The sequence below is a fragment of the Pipistrellus hanaki genome (assembly GCF_964339955.1).
Source record: "Pipistrellus hanaki genome assembly, chromosome: 7".
Classification (NCBI taxonomy): Eukaryota; Metazoa; Chordata; class Mammalia; order Chiroptera; family Vespertilionidae; genus Pipistrellus; species Pipistrellus hanaki.
In genome coordinates this window covers 23,206,894-23,230,975 of record NC_140509.1, presented here as the reverse complement: position 1 = coordinate 23,230,975, position 24,082 = coordinate 23,206,894, and the positions used below count along the sequence as shown (strand labels likewise).

The 24,082-nt window shown below is 36.1% G+C and overlaps 1 protein-coding gene across 4 annotated transcripts in view; it reads right to left on the bottom strand.

Moving 5' to 3' along the window:
* PRIM2 (DNA primase subunit 2) overlaps nt 1-24,082 on the bottom strand; it is a 271,748-nt gene that overhangs the window by 209,767 nt on the left and 37,899 nt on the right. For all 4 annotated transcript variants that reach the window (XM_084889130.1, XM_084889131.1, XM_084889129.1 and 1 more), the window contains exons 6-7: nt 13,640-13,735; nt 11,294-11,431 (exon numbers count right to left, since the gene is read on the bottom strand). In XM_084889130.1, coding sequence (XP_084745256.1) covers nt 11,294-11,431; nt 13,640-13,735 — 234 coding nt within the window. The remainder of the gene's footprint in view (nt 1-11,293; nt 11,432-13,639; nt 13,736-24,082) is intronic.

Sequence of the window (24,082 nt, the reverse complement as noted above, 5' to 3'; positions counted from 1 at the left end):
TTGCTTCTTTGTCTGTTTATTAATCTTCACATGAGAACATGCTTAGAGAGAGAGGCAGGGAGAGTGAGAGAGAGAGAGAGAAACATCAATCAGCCTCCTTCCATACGCTCCCTGACCAGGATTGAACCCATGACTCAGGAATGTGCACTGACTGGGAATCGAAGGTATGTTCCATTAACTCCTCAGCAATACTGTCACCTCCTAGTACTGCCATCCACCATGGAAAAGAGCACATGCCACTAGGTGCACACTGAGAAAGTCCTCTTCCAATCCATCTGCATGTAAGTGCACTTCGTCTCACCTACATTCAGGAGAGCTCATCAATCTTGATGCAAACCCACAAGTTGGCTCCTCAATCACCTAATCCCTTGCCTGCCTCCACCAAAAGTGGCTGAAGACATGAAATATTTGCTCTCCCAAAGCTGATGAGACGCAAGTTCCGGCCAAAGAGAAATACACAGCATCTTGCTAGGAAAGAGGAATAAGGAATAACAATTCTGAGAAAACATCTGCTCCCCTGATGAAGAGGAGCAGAGGCAGCTGATCTGGCTAACGAAGGCATGGAAACTGAAGCTAAGCAGCTGGTGCAATCCAGAGGCATAATTCGGAGAGACGTATAAGAGGATTTTAGAGATGCCCGGGCGTTACCAAGCCACTGCAGTATGGTGAGCAAACGCCTATCGCAGGATGGGTCAGAAAAATAACCCCTACTTTAGTTAAACATCTTCAACTACTTGTTTAAGGTATTTTAATTGATAAAATCTCCAATTCTACCACAGCAATAGAGTAAGGGATTGATTAACACATTTGTGCTCATTAACACTGATCCCCAAAAAAGGAAAAAGGGATCCTATTTATTATATACCACTTCCCATAAAGAAGCAGATATCAGTAAAGACCACGGGCAGAGAAACCATGGATTCCATACTGGACAAGAATTCTGGCTCAGCAACTAGTACTGTGATCTTAGATAAGCTACTTAACCTTTCAAAGCCTCAGTTTCCTCATCTGCAAAAATCATATTACTAACCACCTCATAATGTTACAGACAGGATCAAATTGGCATTGAATATACAAATGTCATAGTGGCTGGCTTACATTAAGTGCTTCATAAAAGACTAGAAACCTACCCCCATCACCACTACCACAACTGCCATCACCCAGCATGCCAATTCTTTAGTTAATATTGGTCAAGCTCAGAGCTTCTTCACTTATGAAGAATGATGCAGCACCACATGAAACTGAAGGAGAAAATATACAGTTTCAAATTGAAAGAGTGTGGGAGTGTGGGAGTGTGGGAGTGTGTGTGTGTGTGTGTGTGTGTGTGTGTGTGTGTGTGTGTGTACACGCTGCCTTAGGCCTATCCCACAGTATGCAATTGATATATATTTGCTGAAGGAAAAATTTCTTCATCAAAGTGTTAAGAACTGAGAATGCTAAGACCAAAGCATTGCAACCATCAAGGTAAAAATGTAATTTCTATGACTTTCAGAATGTCATTTTTTTTTTCCAGCCATCTCAAGAAGAAGAAATGATTGCCTTCTTAACATTTTCAACAAAACTCAAAAGTAGTCCAAAGGATTAATGAAAATGTACTTAACAAAGATTTAAGCTACTTGAGAGAAAAGACTATAAATGCAAATTGTTATTCTCTCTCTTTAGGATTATAGCTGCCCTGCCAACATCCAAAGCTATAAAGTTTGTTGTTGTTTTTTCCCTCAAAGATTTAACATTAGTTCACCTTCTCTCCATTATTTTAGCTTTAATAATCAATGTGATAACTGGAATTTTTGATAGCATGGTTGTAAAAGATAAAGTCTAGTTGCCAATCCTGCTTACTATTCTGTTTTCAAATTTATGAGGAAAAAATATGCCTTCTATATTTTCTTCCCATTTCAGTTCTCTATTTTCTAGACCATTACCCCATTCACACCTCAATTTACTAAACTCATTGACACTGTTCACCTAAATGTTTTGCAACTCAACAAATATAATTTGTACATGGACAAAATTATAGTTTCACCAAGGACAACCATAACATTTTTAAAACCAGAGCATAAGTGCTTTCTATATAACTAGAGGCTCATAACTCTATGATAGGCTTCTGATTAAAAATGCAGGCATGAAAACACAAACTCGCCGACTACCATGTTTTTAAATGTACCCTGAAAGAATAAAATTATAAAGAGTAAAAAGAATTTCATACAAACAGCAGGAGCCTCATAAAACATTTACTTCTAACCTTAGTGCCTTTCTGAAATTTCAGGGGAAATCAAACCTGTTCGTTTTGTTTTTCTCAAGTCTATGAGTCCTTGATTATTTCTAGTATCAACTATTATCTCAACTCTGGAACAATGTTCACTTGTTATTTTTATTTTGGTTTGAACTTGCACATTGCTCTCCTAGAACATTTCAGGAACAAGTATCTGCACCACTCCAATTTCAGTACATATGCTGCCTACTTGAGTTCACAGGGTTCTCACTGTGTCACTGGATAAAGACATTAAAGCCTTACTTAACAGAGTTTTATTTCCGAGACTCCAGACATCACAATGCATGTAAATCAGAGGGTGGATCCTGCACTCCCTGACAAGTTCCTCAAGTATATATGCGCAATTAAATAGACAAGCAGTGAAATTGGAAGGTATGGAATTAGCATCCGGTCTAGGAGCAGTACTCACCTGTCTGAATGGAGCAGGCAGGAGGAGAAAGAAACGTCAGGGCTTGTTATCAGCCAAGGGTGTGGACAAGGAAGAAACGCAGAGGGAACTTACAAATGAAGGTAAATCACAGTGGTCCCATTCCTCACCCTCACCCCAAAAAAGACAAGGTCAAGGGATTATTCACATCAAAGACAGAGTCATGCAAAACCCAGATTGGAGCTGACATCTTTGAGGCTCTCTCTGTGACCCCCCACTACGTCCATCACTCTCTTTTCTATGCTACCTCCGTACTCAGTGTATATTTTTCTTTCATTGGCCACACTGTGTGATGGTCATCATCATCTCTCCCGGCTTCCTGCCCCCTCAAACATTATGCGCACCCTGAAAACTTAATCATACACTTGTGCCCGTGTTTTTGTCCGGCACATGATAAATACACAAAAACAGTTACTGGAATGAACTTGGATAAACATCTTTTTCCAAATGAAAATCAGTTATAAAGGAAAACTATATATGATTATAACCAAGCACTTCCTTTTAGCATTCATCCTTTCTCTGGCACGTAATTACTAGGTGTCATAGGTAAAAGAGCAGACATGGGTGACTTAATACTGGATGTGGCCAATCCTATGAGACAAAGTTGGTTTAATTCATAAAGTATTTTACTTTGGTTTAATTTCCTCTGTGTGTGTGTGTGTGTGTGTGTGTGTGTGTTGTGTGCACTTGCATGTCTTGTTCTCCTCTTTTTCTCATTAATGATGAATCAGAAACTTTAAAAAAAAAAAATCCAAAGGCGTATACATCATCATTACTTTTCAATGTCTGTTCACTATTAAAAATTACACTCTCAACACTTAATCAATCCTATAACATTTTCCATAATCCTAGATCCCCCTGTGCAAAAATTTTTAATTGGGAAATAAACAGGTGATGCACCTTTCTTTGTAGTGACTGAATACATTTTTGCTCTATGACAGTGAAACTGTCAAAGAATTGAATGTACAAAAAAAAAAAAAAAAAAAACAAACAAAAAAACTTCTTCAGTATTCAGGTGTTTCCTAGCAACTGAATCTCCTGATATTTTCTCATCACAAGTAAGGAATTGGAATCAAAATCTGTGTTTCAGTGCACTCTGGTGTCAATGAAAGCAGTGCATCTCAATGAAAAATACTATAAGTAATGTGTAAAGATACTAGGTATTATCTAACCATCTAGGCTGAGGATTTGAAACAGGTAATTATAGTGCTTAAATCTGGTAAGTGATCTGAGGACTGGGCGTGTTTATATGGGTGAATCTTATCTTTCCTGTGAATGGGGAGGGGTGTGCAGGGGACACAAATGTGACCATAAAAGTAGTAACTTAAGAATTCCTCTGGAGAGTTAGTTCAACCATGAAGAATGAAGCTGCTATTTTCAAAGTAGCCAGAGTTTAAACCTGGTTTATGCTGCATCATAGTTTCTTACAAACCCCAGAGAAAAACTGTCCAAAGATTAATAATTTTAACTGCTGCAGCCAACTGAAATTCTTTGGGAGTATTTTGAGACGATAAACATTTACAATTGAGATTTCAGGAATATTCTGCAGGTACAGCACAGCACACATTATCGGGTACCTCACTTCTTTATAAATAGTACAGTGAAGTGCAATCCCATTGAACTTTAGTTTTCTCAACAAATATGGAGAATACAAGCATGCTGCTCTCACAAGGTAATTCATCAGATTCTAAGCATCTACTCCTCACAGGGCACTGTGCTAGGCATCAGAACTAATGGAACTGGATATGGCACAATCCCTACCCTGGGGAACCCAACATTTAAAACATAATAAACTGATGGACAAAATAGATCCAGAGACACAGAAACATGGAACAGACTGATGAATCTCAGAGGAAAAGGGTGGGGGGTGGGAGTGTCGAAGTGCACAGGGAGGGTGGAGTGGAAAGAGATCAACCAAAGAATGTATATGCATAACCCATGGACACAGACAATGGTGTGGTGAAGGCCTGGGGCAGGGGTGGGCTAGAAGGGTTCAATAAGGGGGGAGGGGGGGCGGGGAGACATCTGTAAGACTTTCAACAATAAAGTTAAATTTAAAAAAAAAAATAACATAAAACATGATGGAAACACTGCTATAGGGAAAGTGAATCAGAGAAAGCAGTAGAGGAACAGAGGTATGTGGGCCTGGGGAGAGGTAACCAACTACTATATAAAAAGGGCCTTGAACTTAAGGAGTTATGCAGGAATCAGGTCCTACCACTAAGTAGGACCAATGAAGGGGCCTACCTGGTGCTATTGTAAGCCCCTTATAAAATAAAGCTAATAAGCACTGTCATACATAATAAAGCAAGCATATCCACTGAGTTTCTAGTTGCCAAAAAATAGGGCAAGGCAACACACAAATGATTAACACAGCTCTAACATCCTTTCCTGCTCTAAAACTCTCTATGTGCTCACATTTGCTGGCAACTAGAAAGCAAGGAACTTGAAATAAGTGAATCACTAAAATTCTTGCCGCCAAAATTTCCATAAACACAGAATACAGAACCACACTAAGCACTGCAGAAAGAAATTTAAAAAATTAAAACTTAAAATATTATTCACATAAACTAGCCCCTTCAAATGAACACCTAAAAAATATATAGCACTACAGAATTTCATATACATTACTGATTTTTTTTCAATGAATGAAACTTCTTTTATCAAAAACCTAGAATATTTCACTAAAACAAGAAAAGCACTTTTATTTGATCCTATTCTGTGAATGGTGCCAAAAGCTCCATTTTATAAAATAAAATACATATGGAGAAAGATACTAAGACTCACTTATAATAACTTGTTTGTTTGTTGTATCCAACTCATTGCATCTGCCTGATCCCCTCATCTAACGCTGAAATATTCAGTTTGGTCTCCTTCTCTTTATATTCTTTATTCCTTTGAAATTGCATCTACTAGTTAGGCTTCAAATTTCACAATCTGGTCAGTGGTCTGCAAACTCATTAGTCAACAGAGCCAAATATCAACAGTACAACATTTAAATTTCTTTTGAGAGCCAAATTTTTTAAACTTAAACTTCTTCTAACACCACTTCTTCAAAAGAGACTCACCCAGGCCATGGTATTTTGTGGAAGAGCCACACTCAAGGGACCAAAGAGCCCCATATGGCTCGCGAGCCACAGTTTGCCATTCACGGATGTAGATGACTCCCCAATCTATCTCTTAATCTCTAAACACTCTTCTAAATTTCAACCCAAACTTACCAGGATGTCCTACTAAACCAGTAAACTCCAAGACCCAATACCAAAATCATTTCCTCTCCCAAACAGCTTGTTCTCACATCTCTGTTGCTAACACATCTCCAACAGTCCATGCTTTCTGGCACCTAACCAGTTAGCTCTATTGCTCTCTGCAAACTGTTCATCTCATTTGGCTTGTTGAAGCCAAATAATTTGAAGTCAATGTCAACTCTCACTAATTTCCTTAGCTCAGGTGATACAACTCTCAGGACACACCCATTTTCTATCTACCTGGTCACTGGGTCTTAAGCTCTCCCTACTAGACAAGGGGATTCTTGAGGGTCAGAATCCTGTGTCATAAACTTTCCATTTCCCATAGGCACTGTGCATTAAACCTAGTGTTGTTTTCTTTTTAATTTATTGAATGGTAAACTGCACATTATTAAAGGGCTTAACAAACCAATGACTCACAAACAGAGCAATGACCAAGTTCAGCTTGGTATCCTCAGTCAACTAGCATGTCTCCAAGTAGAAACAGCATGTTTATTTCCCACCCCCAAAAAAATAAACTATTTCTTTCTGATAGGTTCATGCTTTCAACTGCAATGTTTTGTTCCCTACAGATTGGTACAATGGGAAAATAAACAAGGTGAAAATCTAAAAAAAGAAGTTCAAATGTTTAAAATTAAAAATAAGCCAAAACAAAATAAACAAGGTAGAGTCTGGTAGCAAAAGTGGGGGTGAAGGTGGAGTAGCCACAATTTGCACATTGATGGACTGGCTGCAGCATTAACTATTGTAGTTCATTGCAACCACTTAAAAATAGCATTAAATAATCAAGAAGCAATATTAGAAACGGCATATTAGAAAACCCAAAGAAATACACAAATAAGACAAATAAAATTCCTAGGATTCCACAGTAAGTAACCATTCAAGAAAAATAATTATATTTAACCACAGTTTAAGGAATTAAGCTGAAGACTGCATTTAAAAAGAGGATAAAAGAATTAAGAGGATTCTGAGTTCTTTATAAATAAAAATTACTTGATCAAGTGCCTACAAAGAACATTTTTCCACAGCAACAAACACTTGGTGAGCCATAGACTCAACGAGGATTCCGAAAATGTAAAAAAAAAATCCTTTAAAAAAAAAATCCTTACTTTTCTCTGTAACTCCAAGAGCTGCTTACTTGCCTGCAAATTATTTCCTTGGGAACTTCTCAAAGTACTTCTTTCTACATCTAAATTAAAATGTACAGATATATTTTCTGAAAGACTGTTTTTTAATGTTTCACTAGAGCCTTTTAAGACTGAGTCTCACAATCAGAAAGTGAAATCAGTCACACTACATGAGAAAAAGAGAATCTGCTTTAAAGAAATTCAGCTACATTTTCAGAAGCTGTCTGTTTTTGTTTTTGTTTTTTTGTTTTTAAAGAAAGTGGTTCCACTGCTGAATGGCAGAGCAGACCCATGGAAAGTTCCAGCTCAGCTGTGGGCCCTCCTCTCTTCTCCACTGATACCCACAGCCTCCCTGTGCCACCTCAGCCTCAGGGCTTCACATTCTCCTGCCCAAAAATCCAAACTTCAAAACCTGGCTTCGGCTGAAACCGGTTTGGCTCAATGGATAGAGCGTCGGATTGGGGACTGAAGGGTCCCTGGTTCGATTCCGGTCAAGGGCATGTACCTTGGTTGCGGGCATATCCCCAGTAGGGGGTGTGCAAGAGGCAGCTGATCGATGACTCTCTCTCATCGATGTTTCTAACTCTGTATCTCTCTCCCTTCCTCTCTGTACAAAATCAATAAAATATATTTAAAAAAAAAAAAAAAAAAAAACTGGCTTCGTACCTGATATCTCTATTTTGATGACTAATAAGCACCTCCCACTTATAATGGTCAAGACAGAACTCTTGGCTTCATTTTCTGTGCCTCTTTCTCTCAGTCTTTAGCATCTTGGGAAGAGGCATCCCTCCCTAATCAGTTATTCAGGCCAAAATCTAGGGGGTGTAATAGAGTGTTCTGAATACAGACTCAGAAGCCAGGCTGCAGGGATTCAAGTCCTGTCTGCTGCTCAGGATATCCTGTGCAAAGATATTACAAGCCTCGGAGGGTAATAATGGTACCACCAGATGGGGTTACTAGAAAGATTAAATGTGTTGATTTGTGGAAAACATTTAGATCAGCGCCTGGCAAACTTTAAAAGATTCCTCCTTTTCTCTCACACCCAGTCTGTCATGTCAACAATGCTTCAAAAACAAAGCTGATAACCACTGACTTCTCTCACTTGTTACCTTCTGAACCAACCTGTTTCAAGCCACCATCTAGGTTAATGTGATAAACTTCCAAACTAATCTTGCCTCCATCCTTTCTTTACCCTCCACAGGGGTTTTCAAGTAGCAGCTGCAGTAATCTATTTAAAATATAAGCCAGATCTCATCACTCCCTTATTGATTTTCGACTACACTGAGCTAAAAACCAAACCCTAGTTTATTCAAAGTCCTCCATCCAGCCCTGTAGTCTCACCTGGTTCCACTCTCTGCTAGCTCACTACCCTTCAGCTACACTGGCCTTTTTAACTCTGCAAAAATACTAATAGTCCCTCCTCGGGGCCTCTGTGTGTTTTTTTGTGTGTTTGCTTGTTTAATGTTTATCGTTGAAAGTATTTCACATGCCCCTTTTTTCCCCTCGGGGCCTTTGCGTTGGTGACTTTCCTATCCTGGAATGCACTTCCCTCGGTTGACGTTGGTATTCAATATTGTTATTGTTTATTACTTTAGTAATTGTCTATTTCCCACTAGAATATAAACTTTATAAAAAAGAAAATTTTCCTTTATCTTGTTAAATACTGTGTCCCTAGTACCCAAAACAATACGTGGGTGAACAAATAAAAAGTTATTGAAAAATAAACCATTAACTGATAGAATTGGCCAAAGCTTCTAAAATTGCTTGTGAAGCAAAAAATATGTCTTTCCCTCATTTTTTTTCCATAACTGGTTATCAATATATTGCATCTCAGCTCCAAATTCACCTTTTTTGCCTGCTCTTGTAACTGGACACTAGTAAAATTTACCTTCCAATATCGTCTCAGAGTAAGTTCCCTGATAATACAAAGTCTAACAAAGGAACAGTTACCATCAAAAGAGCCTAGGAATTACAATTATTAGAAGACCTGATATTCAGAAATGGCTCCAGCAATAACCTTGGCTAAATAGCCGCTAGGAACTGCATTTTCCTAATCTATATAATACAGATTGTAATCTCTATCTCAGAGACTCATGGTGAGGGTCAAATGCATAAACAATAAACCGTGGACAAATAAAAATTAATATTATTCAGCACCTACCAGTTCAACAAAATGTTACTGAGCACTGCCCCTATGGGGTAGATGGAAAATGTTAATTAAGACAGAGCCCTTACTCTCAAAAAGCTCATATTTTAGTTGAGGAAACACATAACTGGAATCATGTCATCATAGCTGGTAATGAGCTGAGTACTGTGTGAGCACAAAGACGCACCTCACACAACCTGGAAGCCTGGAGAGGGCCACTGCTGAGTTCCACAGGTCAGCAAGGTGAGAAAGGGTTTATCAAATGTGAAGTCCTAGAGCGTATTCAAAAGCCAGACTATGCCAAGACCGGTTTGGCTCAATGGATAGAGCGTCGGCTTGGGGATTGAAAGGACCCAGGTTCGATTCCGGTCAAGGGCATGTACCTTGGTTGCGGGCATGTCCCCAGTAGGGGGTGTGCAAGAGGCAGCTGATCGATGACTCTTTCTCATCGATGTTTCTAGCTTTCTATCTCTCTCCCTTCCTCTCTGTACAAAATCAATAAAATATATTTAAAAAAAAAAAAAAAAAAAAAAAGCCAGACTAGATCTAACACCCATAATGTTATGTATTTAAATAAAGTGCCTTCTTTCATAAAAGCAGAGTTAACATTTTAGTCTTCACAAATGCTGATATAGCTGAATTATACATGTTAGTTAACCAGGAGAGCCAGTAATAAAAATTATTTACACTAGAAAATAATACAATTTTTGAGTGTATTTTTAAGATGTTATACTTAAGTCTAACAGTTTTAACAAATCTCTGAAAAAGCATTGATCATGTTATATATTCAACACAGCTAGCACCAATCTCACCCAGCAGTAGGCTCTTTATTGCAGCACTATCATATCACTGTTTTTACTTTTTAATATAAAGACTTTCTTCTATCATACATTGCCCTCTCCTGACCCAAAATACCAATTTAGAACAAAAATCTAAGGGTTACATCCACCAAAGGCCACTCTAATGTGAAGGGCCTTATATAAAATCCATCTTGAAGCAGAGACAGGACCTTGAAAAACACACTTACAAAATTAACCAGCTCTCCATTAGTATTACCAAGAGAAAGAAAACATAAGAAAACTAACTATGGGTAGAAATGAATAAAAACCTAACAGTTCTAGAATTACCAGTACAACATCATAAGCAATTTGAATATCATTATAAAAATTAATTTATTTCTTAAAAAGTAAAGATCAAAATGACCAAGGCTATACGGTCAAACCTTAGTTCTCAAACATCTCCCATCTCAAACAATTCAGTTCTCAAGCAAGTTGTTCACAGAAAAAAATGTCTAGGTTGTCAAACAAAACTTCATTTCTTGACCAATAATCCTTTCATGCTAATGCCTCAACATGACAAAAAAAACATCTCTCAGGCCACACACCAAGGACAGAATGCTTAATATGAGTCAGTTTACCACTGAACCTCCTATTGTTAACGTGTCACAAAATTGTGCTCCAAATGTTTTTGTGTTTTCGGGTTTCTTTTGCTTTTATTGCTAGCCAAATCGACGATTAGCACAATTTTAAAACATAAAGAGGCCATCAAAAGTGCTGCTGTAGCTAAGGGTGTGAAAGTGTTCACAAAACAACAATCACAAGCAATTGAAGAGGCAGAAAAATTGTTGTTGACTTGGATAAATGAAAAGTAATCAATCGGATGGAAGCAATATGGGGAAAAGTGAAGATGCTGCATTCTGACCTCCAGGAAGGCAGCCCTGGAAATAAGTGCTAAAAGAGATTCCTTTAAAGCTAGTAGGGGGTGTTCCATAAAGGTAAGAAAAGAAGTGTTTATTTACAAATTAAACAGCACATTAGACATGTACTTATATGAGAAAGGTCTAAACAGGGAATCATTTGGGATCTGGAATGGATTAATTCAATTCAATTATATTAATTTAATTTTCATTATTTTAATAGGGGAAAAATGATTTCATTTTTTAACAAATCACTTCCCAAATAACCTTCCAGAAGGAATTAAGTTCGAGACCTGAGGATCTACTTTATAAATTAAAAAGTGAATATGTGGAAATAAAGCGAATATGGAAATATACTAAAAAAGAAAAGTACTTACTGCCAAAGCCTTGGACAGCTTGGTTCTAAATTCATTCAGAATGATTGCCACAATGTCCCTAGGTGGCACATAAGCAAAGCCATCTTGCAAATAGACTTTCCTTCCTCGGAACAAATCCAGAGCGTCAGCAAAAGGGATCTGAATTCAGAGTGAAACAGGGAGAAAAAGCAGCACCTGTCATTTTGAAATCCTCCCAAGTCTTCATATGTACCAAGTCTAAATAAAATTCTTCCTCTGACAAATTCATCAATCCCCACAGATCAGAAGAAAAGAAAGATCAATTTACACTCCTTACAAGTAAACAATTAGCACAAGAAAGAAGTGGCAATCCAAAAATGTGTTTATTTCAGAGTAGATGTCTTAAAAAATATTGTCAAGTTAAAATGCTTTCTTTTTACTTAACTAGTGAATTTACAAATTATAGTCCCCAGGAGTTCAAACTACCAACTCAAGCCCTCAAAGCACATTGTATTCCTTTCATATGATATACTCCACATTTTATTCTGCATCAAGTAGATCCTAATGTGTATACAATATGTTCAGTGCTGAAAATTACTAACAAATGAAGCAATACAAATTTCTTCATCTATGTTTCCTTCTTTCTTTTGAGAAATATATTGCAAATGCTAATCTCAACAATAAGAAATAAAAATAATAATAAGCATTCGGTTTTGCTATTAAAATAAGTAGTTGCCAAGTAAATGTTTTAAAAAAAAAAAAACAATACTACTATACATTTATAAAGTCTTATGAACTATACTAAATGTTTAAGATATCAGAAATATGTTATTGAACTGTGAAAATCATCCTTATTATCCAATCATTTTTCTCTTTTCAAAAATGAGAGAAAAAATTAGGTTAAGGAAATGATCCCCAAATTGTCTATTTGCCCAAGTTTTAGGTTAGAGTTAAATCTATATGCCCATTCTTCAATATACTCAATGACATCACAAAATAGTAGAACATGTGCTTTTTTTAACAAATAGTTTTTACCACGACACAGTCCTTGTCCTGAAGTAGGTCACTTAGTTGAGAAAATAAGTCAGACACAGATGGAAAGTCAAACAGCTCTCTGGGGCAGTACATGTGTGACATTGCACCAAACAGGTAACTCACACAGGACACATCAGAGGAGGAGGTAAGAGGCTTTATTACAATAACTCAGGCAAGGAAATGAGACAAAAGTTTGGAAATGTGTTTTAATCCAAGCTCTGTTACTCACTAGACTTACGGTTTTGGAACATTTAATTACTACTTCTAAACCTTAGAGGTAAAGGTTTATAGGTAGAAATTTGAAAGTATACTGAATTTAAATTTTTAAACAAATTTGACTTCATTAATGACAATATTGATCTAGTAATTATATTAGAAATTATTTGAAATATCGGGGTTTACACATTTTATAAAAATATAGAATAATTAAAACCAGGATAGGGCAGGAAGGAATCATCTAAATGACTCTTAGGGGTTCCTTAGCTCTCATATTCCATGATTCTAGCTTATCAGGGTGGTCACAATGGAGATGAAAATGTTTAAGCAAAAGTGAAAGATTATATGAAGGCAGAGTAATGGGAAATGTGGGATGTGGGAAGGATAAATGTTGATTCCCAAACTCTACATTTGGAAGGCTGAGTGAATGATGGCCTAACTGGTAGGAACAGGGAAGTGAGAATGGAGAGCTAATGTGGAGGCAGGATTGTAAGCCACTGGCACTCACCAATAATGTCGAGTACATTCTTTTCAAAGGAACCTGGGGGGTTGCAACTATCAAATTTTTAAATGAATTTCAGCTCTCCCCTCTGGAACTATTTAGTCCAAAAACCATTTAATGGATTCAAGCAAAGCAGGTATCTGGGCTAAGGGACAGAGAGCAGCAGAGGTAGCCCATGCTAAATGCTGGAACCTGTTGGATGGGTTTAAGAAGGTCTTTCCACAGGAGAACAAGTTCACATGGGGAGATGATCCAAGAAGGTGTCAGAGCCCTTCAATGGCAAAAAAGCCTTCCATGCAGAGCAGGGATCCAGAGGGAGGGGTGATGGGAGTGTCCTTGCAGGGGGCAGCCCAGCATGCAGCACAAAAGCCTAAGCATTGTGAGGACAGAATTCCTGTTAGAGAATGCAGTCAATGCAGGGTCAGAGCCCAGGCAGGGTTAGGGGATTGTCTGTGTAGAAGGACATCCCGACACAGAATGCTGGCACACTCTTAGTGGGGTGAAGAAGAAATACAAGCAGGAGCAGGAGAGGCTGTTGTGACAACAGGCTATACACATGTGTTAATTAAACATATATAGAAAGCTCCATGTGATGTATTTAACAAAACCTAGAAAGTAGTTCAAAGTTTACATACCTTATAAACTGACTCCAAGTCCAAGCCAGTCTCATTTGGACTGAATGATGAAGCCTTAATATCATTTTCTGGAAAAGTCTTCTCATTCTTACTTATCTAAAAGAAAACATATTTCATATTGTTTAAGGAAGTAAAAGTCTTCACTCAGTTTCAAAATAATACTTTCCTTCACTAGAGCAGTGAATATTCTATTTTTTATAAAATCTGTAAACCCTGATATTTCAAATCATTCCTAATATAGTCACTAAATCAGTATTAGCATTAATGAAGCCAAATACTTTTAAAATTTTAAATTCAATACACTTTCAAATTTCTACTCTGCCAATTCTATCAACATATACCAAAAGAACAACAGCAAAAAATATATAAAGTATTACAATATAAAAGCAAAGGAATTATAATAAAAACTCAGCTGAAACCGGTTTGGCTCAGTGGTAGAGCATCGGTCTGCGGACTGAAGGGTCCCGGGTTCGATTCCGGTCAAGGGCATGTACCTTGGTTGCGGGCATATCCCCGGTAGGGGGTGTGCAAGAGGCAGCTGGTCGATGTTTCTCTCTCATCGACGTTTCTAGCTCTCTATCTCTCTCTCTTCCTCTCTGTAAAAAAATCAATAAAATATATAAAAAAAAAAAAACTCAGTTTAATATAGACTTAAAATGAGCATTATCTGATTCAAGAACTATGTTTCTTATTAAAATACTTATTTGTAGTTATAAGCAATTTAACTATTTCTCAATTTTCTAGACACAAACAACTATGAACTTAAAATACTAGTTTTGCTAGACACAATTATAAATCTATTATCTCAGACTAATTATGGCTTTAAAAAGAAAAGGCTGATAGATCTAACTAGATAAAAATTATAAATTCCTATACAGAAAGATAAAAAATCTATAAATTAAAATAAAATATAAATTACAAACTGAGGGAAATATTTGTAATATTTGACATCTGAGTAACTCTCAATAAAACCTTTGAAAGTAGAAAGTACTAGTAATCCAAAAGTCTAATACAGCTACCATTCATGTAGGTGAAAATAATAAAAGTAAATTCAAACAATAATGTCATATTGTTTTCTACCTATTAAAATGGCCCAAGTTAGGCAAACTTAGGATACACAGTGCTGGGACAACCTTTCCAAAGGGCAAAACATTTCAAAAAGCATTAAAACACGCATACCCTAACAGTTTTACTTCTAGGAACAATTTTTCTTCACCACAATGTTATTTGTAATAAGAAGAAAACCTAAATGTCCAACAAAAGTTATTTGGTTAAATAAATTGCAGTAGACTTTAATGGTTCAGTAAAGCAGACTATATTATCCAGATCAACCTCTCACAAAAATCAAAGAAACTGATAAAATTTCTTAAAGTATCTTCTTTATAATACAGAAGACTTATATACAGTCATGCCCATAAGAAGTACAGTATCTAATTTCACTTCATTGAGATCCTCCTGATCAAATACCATGAGTCATTCAAAATAACCCAAGCCTTGGACTTGTTTTAAAGTGGACCCTGACTCAAATGCCCAGCCACCTGGCAGAAGTAAACTCAAATCATACTTCAAAGAATTCCTACAAATACATTTTAAAATGCAATTGCATTTTCTATAACAAGGCACATCATAAAACATCACTTAATGAGAAAAATAATAATAACAATAATAATGATAGACTCCTAGCATGGAGGTGTATAAAGAAATAAAAAACAAGGGTGATGACAGCTGATGAATGGGAAACTATAAGTTATTTAGGAAGGAATGAAGAAAATGAAAGAAAACAAAGAACTTTCAGAAATAAAAATTAAAAAAAAAAAAACTCTCAGGAACAGGAATTAGAAACTCAATGGAATCATAAAGAAACACGGAGTTTCGGTTCCTGTGGAGTAGTTGATTTAGATCACTCCATCTGCATTATAGGTAAGTTACCTAGGAATTGCCAGGCCAAAAGTCAAAGCCTATAATTTAAAGTCTATTGTTACAGTTACTGATGCCGGGAAAGCAGCTTCAACGACACTCTGCCTACAGTGGATAAACTATCCCCTACTCTCTAGGACTCTAAAGGATGTAAGAGGGGGTAAACCAGAATCTGTATTAGTCTACAGATTATGCATCTACATCCAGTTTCCAATTATTGAGTGGGCCAAGGACCTCAGATTATGGATTTAATTAAAGTTATCCTGGACTATCAATACCCCGATACCCATGAAAGAAACAAATGAAACCTATTTGAAGAAAGATATAATCCTCCTAGGCCTCAATGTAGCCCTCCAAATAACTTTCCAAATAACATCGCCAGTACAAGGTCAAAGATGAAGCACTCAGGGAACAAGACTCATTAAAGGGAACCAGATAGGAAAGACAGTATAAGGACTGTCAGCATTCACAGATTATATTATTAATATCTTTAGAAAAGTTGGAAGAATCTACAGATAAATTCTTATACCTCTGGACCCTAATTAATCTAGGTTTCTGGATATAAGATCACATATAAAAAACCAATCAACCAACCAAGCAGTCAAGTTCAATAATAGAATTTTTTAAAAGATACCAATTACAACCGAACTTAAACTATTAAATATCTAGGGATCAACCTAACAAAAGATGAGGAAGGCCTCCACAAAGAAACTGTAACCTTACTGAGGGAAACCTAAATTACAGACTTATTATAAAAGTACTGATTCTCAAAATGATCTATAGATTCAATACAGTCTCAGACAAAACCACAATAGCTTTTATGTGTTGTCTGTGTGTAAGAAGATGTACAAGTTGGTTCTAAAATGTGCATAAATATGCAGAGCCACGGACAGATAAGACAAAAATAAGAAAAAGACAGTCAACCTAAGAAAATAAGCAAAACACATGACGAGACAACTTTACAAAATAATAAAACTCACTGAGTCAATAAATACATGAAAAGATGCTCAATCTCCTTAATCATTAGGTAAGTACAAACTAAAACCACAGTGAAAACATCAATGACATATTGCTACACACTCATTAGAATGGTTAACATTAAAATGGGGGGAAATGTTGGTGAGGGTGAAGAATTAGAACTCTCATTGTTGGGAATATACATGGTACAAACCACTTGGAGAAAAGATCTGGCAGTTGCTTGTAAGACTGAAAATATCTGCCCTATGACCCAGCAATCTCACTCCTAGGCACTTATCCAAGAAAAATGAAAGTATATGACCACAGAAAGACTTACATGATCCCATTTATATGAAGTTTTAGAACAGGCAGAACTAATATGGTAGGAAAAGATTTGATCAGTGGTTACCAAGACAGATTCATTAAAATGCAGCATGAGGAAACCTTCAAATATTAATGCTCTGTGTCTTTTGATAAGTTTAAATTGCACAAGTTTATGCATTTGTTAGAATTCATGAATTAGGCGTTCTTAAGGTTTGTGCATTTCATTGTATGTACATGTTACTTAAATAAAAAAGAAAACTCTTAACCAACACTGAACTCTAGTTAATGATATGCAGGTTATAGTATTTGGTGGGAAGGGTTATGATTTCTGAAACTTATTTTGAAATGGATTGGTGGGTAGACAGAGGAATGGATAAGAGGTGATAAAAACAAGTATAATAAACTGTAAATTGTAAAATCTAGGTAAGGAATATGGATATTCATTATAAGATTCTTGCAAGTTTTCCATATGTTTGAAGTTTTTCATAATTTTGGAGGCAAAATAACACAATGAAGATACTACTATACTCCTACTGGGACAATAAAGTTAAGTTGGAAAATACAGGCAAGAATAAAGAGCAATGCTTCCGGCTGACATGGCTCAGTGTTTGAGTGTCAACCTATGATCAGGAGGTCGAGGTTCCACTCCTGGTCAAGGCACATGTCCTGGTTGCAGACTTGATCCCCAAGTAGGGGGCATGCAGGAGGCAACGGATCAAAGATTCTCTCTCATCACTAATGTTTCTCTCTTTCCCTCTGAAATCAATAAAAACGTATTTTTAAAAAATAATGGAGAGCAATGGGAACTCTCATAACCTTCTACCAGAAGTATAAATTGGTAGAACTACTTTAGAAAATTTGGTATTATCTCAGGAGTTGAAGGTAAATACACCCCATAACCTGGCAATTTTACTCCTCCCAAGTATACACATCAAAGCAGAGATAAGCAAACTTTTTCTAAACAAGGCCAAATAGTTAATATGTTAAGCTTTGCGAGCCATAAAGTCTCTGTCACAAGTACAGCTTTCTTTCCTGTTAGCAAGAAAACAGCCTATGTAAATAAATGGGCACAGCTGTGAAACAATAAGACTGTATTTATAAACTCTGAAGTTTACATTTAAATAATTTTCCTGTGCCAAGAAATTTTATTCTTCCTTTAATTTTTTTAACTATTAAAAAATATAAGGGGGGGAAATAAACAAAATAACACATTTAATAACATAAATAAAATTAAATTAAAATGTAAAAACCAGTCTTAGTTCACAGGCCATGTGAAAAACAGGCATCAGCCTTTTGCCCTAAGTAATGAATTTCAAACTGTACCACTCACAAGAATCTCCTGCAAGGCTTGTTAAAATCCAAATTACTGGGCACCACCACTAGAGTTCCTGATTCTTCAGTATGTGGTGGATCCCAAGAATCAGCATTTGTAAGTTTTCTAGTACCAGGAATGTTCCAGTTCTCAGACCAAAGCCACAGGACAACATACAAATAAGTAAACATGAACCAGCATTATTTGTATAACCATAAAGCAACACTTTATAATAGTCCAAAACTGGAAACTCATCATCAAAGGCAAAATGAATAAATGTGTGGCATATTCAGTGTAGAATATGGCACTGCAACAAAAATAATACAACTTCACAGAATGTGCATAACCTGAAATATATATTAAGCAAAATAATTCGTGGGCAAAATAAAATATACCTGAGTATTCCATTTAGAGAAAGATTTGTCTAATATGGAAAATTACATAGTTTAGGGATGAATAGTCAGATGATCAACTAAAAGGTAAAAGGTAATGAGGAGGTACCATAAAGTCAGACTAGCGGTTTCTTTTAAGAGAGAGAGAAAAAGACTGGCTGAAAGGGACACAAGAAGGCATTTCAAGGGTAATAGCAACGCTTTATCCCTCATCTGAATGACAGACTAATGTTCACTTTATAATAATATATTACACTTATTTTTGTTTTATGTACTTTTCTGGATATGTTTATGCTTCTTAGTGTTTAAAAGGTTAAAAAAAAAAGTAAAAAGAAAAAGAGAAAAGAAAGCAGATGAATTGTGTTACAACAAAATATGCAGTCAGTAAAATTCTTTTTAAATTATGGAAATTTACGATTCCTGTCATAGAAGGATATCTGTGAAATACTGCTAGGTGAAAGTAAATTCAAACAGTTAGGTAAAGGCGAAGTAAAATAAATCTTTTAAGAGATCCAAGCATGTTTCTGTATAAGCTTGTGCATGGAAATAGTCTACACAAAGATATAACTAACTCTGGGAAAAGGGATTATGGATAATTTCTTCTTTATACTTGCACATATTTTATTAAATTTATCCCTTAGATATTTCATGTTCTAGCTATTATAATAAAGGGGCATCACTGCTTTCTTACATATCCTTTTAATTTGTTCATTTACTTCAAAATTAAAAATACTGCTAAGTCCAAAATTAAAGATAGCTTAAGTCCGAAAGTATTAAGGAAACACACAGAATCTCCACTTTTGCCATGCCTAGTGACTTCCACATTTATCTAAATCTATTCAGTCAAGGACTTAGGCTTCTTACTACTGGTATTAGTTAAGCATTTTTTTCTCTGCTTTTTCCATAGAAGGTAAAAATACAATAGGAAACTGACTTACAAATGTGTTTTTAGGAACAAAAATCTTTCTTCAAAGGATATCTTGCCTGGAATGATATTACATTGCAGAAATTAGGGAAAAAAAAAATACTCTGGTTGAAGTAAGGCTAGGCCCAAAGCACTGGCCATTCAACCCACCATTACTCCATCTCTGCCCTTCCTTGACCCATTTCTAAAGGGTACATTCAGCCCTAGCCAGTCTGGCTCAATGGCTAGAGCATCAGCCTGCAGACTGAAGGGTTCCAAGTTCGATTCTGATCAAGGGCACATGCCTGGGTTGTGGGCTCAATCCCCAGGAGGGGGCATGCAGGAGGCAGCCGATCAATGATTCTCTCTCATCAATGGTGTTTCTCTCTCTCTCTCTCTCTCTCTCTCTCTCTCTCTCTCTCTCTCTTTCCCTCCCTCCCTCCCTCCCTTCTCTGAAATCAAAAAAAAAAATATTTTAAATAAATAAATGAATAAATTAGGAAAAACCCTACAAAATACTTAATTGCACAAACAATACCATAAAGACAATGATAGTAATAAATGGAAACAGAGTCACTGCTGACTGACAAGTATCTCACCACTGTGTGATGGCTCAAAACTTTTGCTTGCTGATTATGTGCAAGTTGAAAGACAGTATAGAGGAGGTAGTTTAGATGTGTCAATCTGTAGATTGTTCAAAAGTCAATGAAAGTTGAGCCCCTTGCATGCCATCTGCTAGTTAATATGCTAACCATTTTACTTATACCATCTCAATTAATTCTACCATCAACCCTACAAGGTAGATAGTATCTTATTTTATGGTTAATTGGTAGAAATAGAAGCCAAACTGGATTTCCAACCCACAAGGCCATGCAGTCTCCAATAAAAAAACAAAAAAAGTTGAACAAACATGTAACATCAAAATCAATGCAAGAAAAAGTCATCAATTGAAAATTTTCACCTCAATCTCTTTTTGGTAATGAACAGAATTAAAATACAGAAACTAAAAATGTAATATAACTAGGTATCATGAGAAATCTTATAGGTAAAAAGATTTATTTGAAAGAATGTAGAGTACATATTATATATAATCAACACTCCAGTGTTTAAATTATGGTTAACAATAGCAATTATTTAAGAGCTCACACCAGATTATTATGCTTTAGTGTTTGCTTTGTTTACGTATACCTGCTGACTGTAACTTCTCTATTTGACTATCTTTTATTTTGCATTCCATAAGAGAATTCCTTCAAAACTGAAATAGCTAACAAGACACACACTGCTGATAATATCTGAGAGAAGGTAGCTATGTCTTAGACTATTTTTAGAGCCACGCTGTAATTCTGAAACAGCACTGATAAAGAAACAAACTGATTGGGAGAAATGGTAAAAGGAGAAAAAGAAATCTTCCTGTCTTTATGATGGTCTTTTCATTATTTTTAAGTAAATTTCCAATTTAAATATTACAATATATTTCAAATGTGTTCAATGGACATTTATTTGAAATTAGATAAAATCTTAATATTCTCTCTACCATTAATAAGGGTAATCATAATTGCTTGTACACTTTTTGCCCAGTTTTAACTGAATCTGAAAAACTTTAATTGAGACCAACTGTGTTAACCAACCATGGCCCTGTTATAATCACTTACTACAGCAATAAAGAAATAGGTAACTTTGAACATACAGATGCTTGTCCTAATAATATTTGGGGTTCTAACCAAACAAATTACAAGGCAATATATAATAACAATACTTCTAGGATAATACTCTCCTTTCCCTAAACTCAATTAAAATACTTGTATTAGCAATACCATAGGTGTTTACAAGCAATTACCTGCTTATCAAGTAAATGTCAGGGCAGGAAAGGAAGCACAAATCAGATCCACTGTCACACAACAGATTACATTAGTTACAAGAGACTTGACCTGTCAAATAGTCTTCTGCCTTAGAAATTCAGTCAAGACTCAAATAAAGATAATCTTAAGACCTTGAATAAAAACTAGGGTAGCTTATTAAAGAATGTAATAACATTTTCTTTCACTGAAATGTACTTCGTCCGTCCCCCACCATGCCCCCTGGAGGGGGGCAAAAAGAAAGTTATCTAGTCTTCTTAGATTAGAAATAACATAAAATTCTAAGGAGTTCAACATGTTTCTAAACCATTAACCAAAGTAACCACATGCATTCCAAATCACATGCATGCTATCTATAATAAAATTTATGTCATATCCTGTATTCTAGCCTTTCAGTAATATTCAGTATTTCCTTGGTGTGTTAGAAAGTTCATATGCTCTTTCCATCCGGTGCTGAACTATGGGAATCTCTTGAGACAACTGGCACAAGTGCCACAAGGGAGCAAGAGAAAGCCCTACCACAAGAAGTGAAAATATGAGCTGAGACGTCTAGCTGCCAGCACTAAGATTGGACCCCGTCGCATACACACAGTCGTGTGTGGAGAGACAAGAAGTATCGAGCTTAGAGGCTGGGTGTGGGCAATTTCTCCGGGGCTCAGAGTAATGTACACAAAAACAAGGATTATTAATGTTGTCTCCAGCGCACCCAGCAATGAACTGGTCCACACCAAGACCCCAGTAGAGAACTACACCATGCTCAGTGACTGCATACTGTACCCACAGAGGTACCAGTCCCACCAAGCACTGCCCCTGGGCTGCAAGAAGGGGGCCAAACAACTCCGGAGGAGGAAGAGATTTTAAACAAAAAACAATCAAAGAAAACTCAGAAGAAATGTGAAAGGAAAAAGTATGCAAAATTAAGTCTTTTTAAGGAGCAGTCAGCAGGGCAAGCTCCTTTGCATGAACTGCTTCAAGACCAGGCCAAACTGGCCACGACCAGGCCAATGTGCTCAAGGGCAAGGAGCTGGAGTTCTATCTGAAGAAATCAAGGTCCGGAAAAGCAAATAAATCCTTTTTCCTCCTATCTTAGCACATGTAATAAAGGTGTTTATTCTAAAAAAAAAAAAAAAAAAAAAGGTAATTCATCCTTGGCCCTGCCAGAGCACTGACCGGATACACCAAGATTTGATCTCCAGTCAGGGCGCACACAAAAAGCAACCAATGATGCATAAAAGGCAGAAAAACAAATTGATGTTTCTCCTTCTAAAAAAATTTTTTTAAATCAATAAAGTTCATTGACTTGTCACACATATTCTAAATTGTCACTTATCTATTTAGCTAGTTATAACCAAAATTTAAATTTCAAAGAATTCTCACTGAAAAAATGTAGGATGATTATATGAAACTTTACTAATTAGTATAAACTGCTATTGACTTCATTATTTCAAAATTTTTAAATAATCCTCAGTATTCTCTTCTGCTTTCTGGCTAAAAACTACTAGGAAAATATAAGCATATTTCATTTTCTCAGAATCCCTTAATGAGGTTACCCAATGCATGCCTCAAAAATATCCTCTAAAAGAGCAAGACAAAATTAAATGGCTTCCTGCTTCTACTAACAAAGAATCTCATGTATGAAAATAAAAACACTTACTATAGAACAATTATAAAAGCAGAGCAACAGAGTGGAAAGTATATAGTTTTTATAATTGCAGAAACCTAAATTCAAATAATTGAACAAGTTAATTAACCTCTTCCTACCTCTTTCTACAGTAAAATAAAGAAAAAAATACCTACTTCATGTAGCTTTTAAATTAAATAAAATACAGAAATTTCTAGAACAGAAATAACATATAGCATGCCCTTAATTAATGGTAAATATTTATTATTACTATCAGCAATGTACATTTTTACTACTTTCTGTTTTCCTAGCTTTTTCCCAGGAATAAAGTGAAATGTTTCCTGTATCTAAACTGGTTTCAATAAACTTTTATTAGTTAAAACTATTACTTTGATTAGTAAAACTAACATAAAACTGGTCTTTAGTGGGATGTTCAAAACTAATAAAATAAGCTAGGTTATCACTGCAACATCTTTTACAATCAAAGTACAGTAAGTCCTCACCATCGTAGAAGGCTCTGAGACTTTAGCAAAACAACTGATAATGAAACCAATGTTACCACAGACTAATTGATATAAACTAGAGTTAAGTTCCCACAGCATATCAACAGCATTATCACTAATTGATATTGAATGAAACAAAGTTATTCGAGGACCTGCTGTATATCATGCTTCACAAAATAAACATCTTCCTAAACAGAGGTGTATAAACAAACTGCTCTATCTGGAATCATATGGAATCACATCTCTGAGTGGTTTACATTACTGTGCTGGAGATGTTCAACCTTCACTCTGATCAATTTTTCAACCAGCAAAGACCCTGAGCATTTGAGCTTTGAAATTCTCTCTACAGCACTATTCACAAATCCCCTCACTTCAATCCTTAGGATCTATTCTATATCCATCCATTCAATGGTCAGTACTGCTTCGAATGGCAGAGTATAATGGCATAATATTTTTGTCAAACACAAACCACAATAAGCTTTAAAAGTATGGGTAAAGTTTTATTTCTATTGTTACAGAAAAACCGGAGAAGAACCAAGCAATGCTTAGAGAGATGGAATTACATTTTTTATTATTATTATTATTATTATTATGCGCAGGCCCAAAGAGAAATGTCTCTCAAATTCTGGGCCAAAAACCATGGAGGAAGTTTCCCTA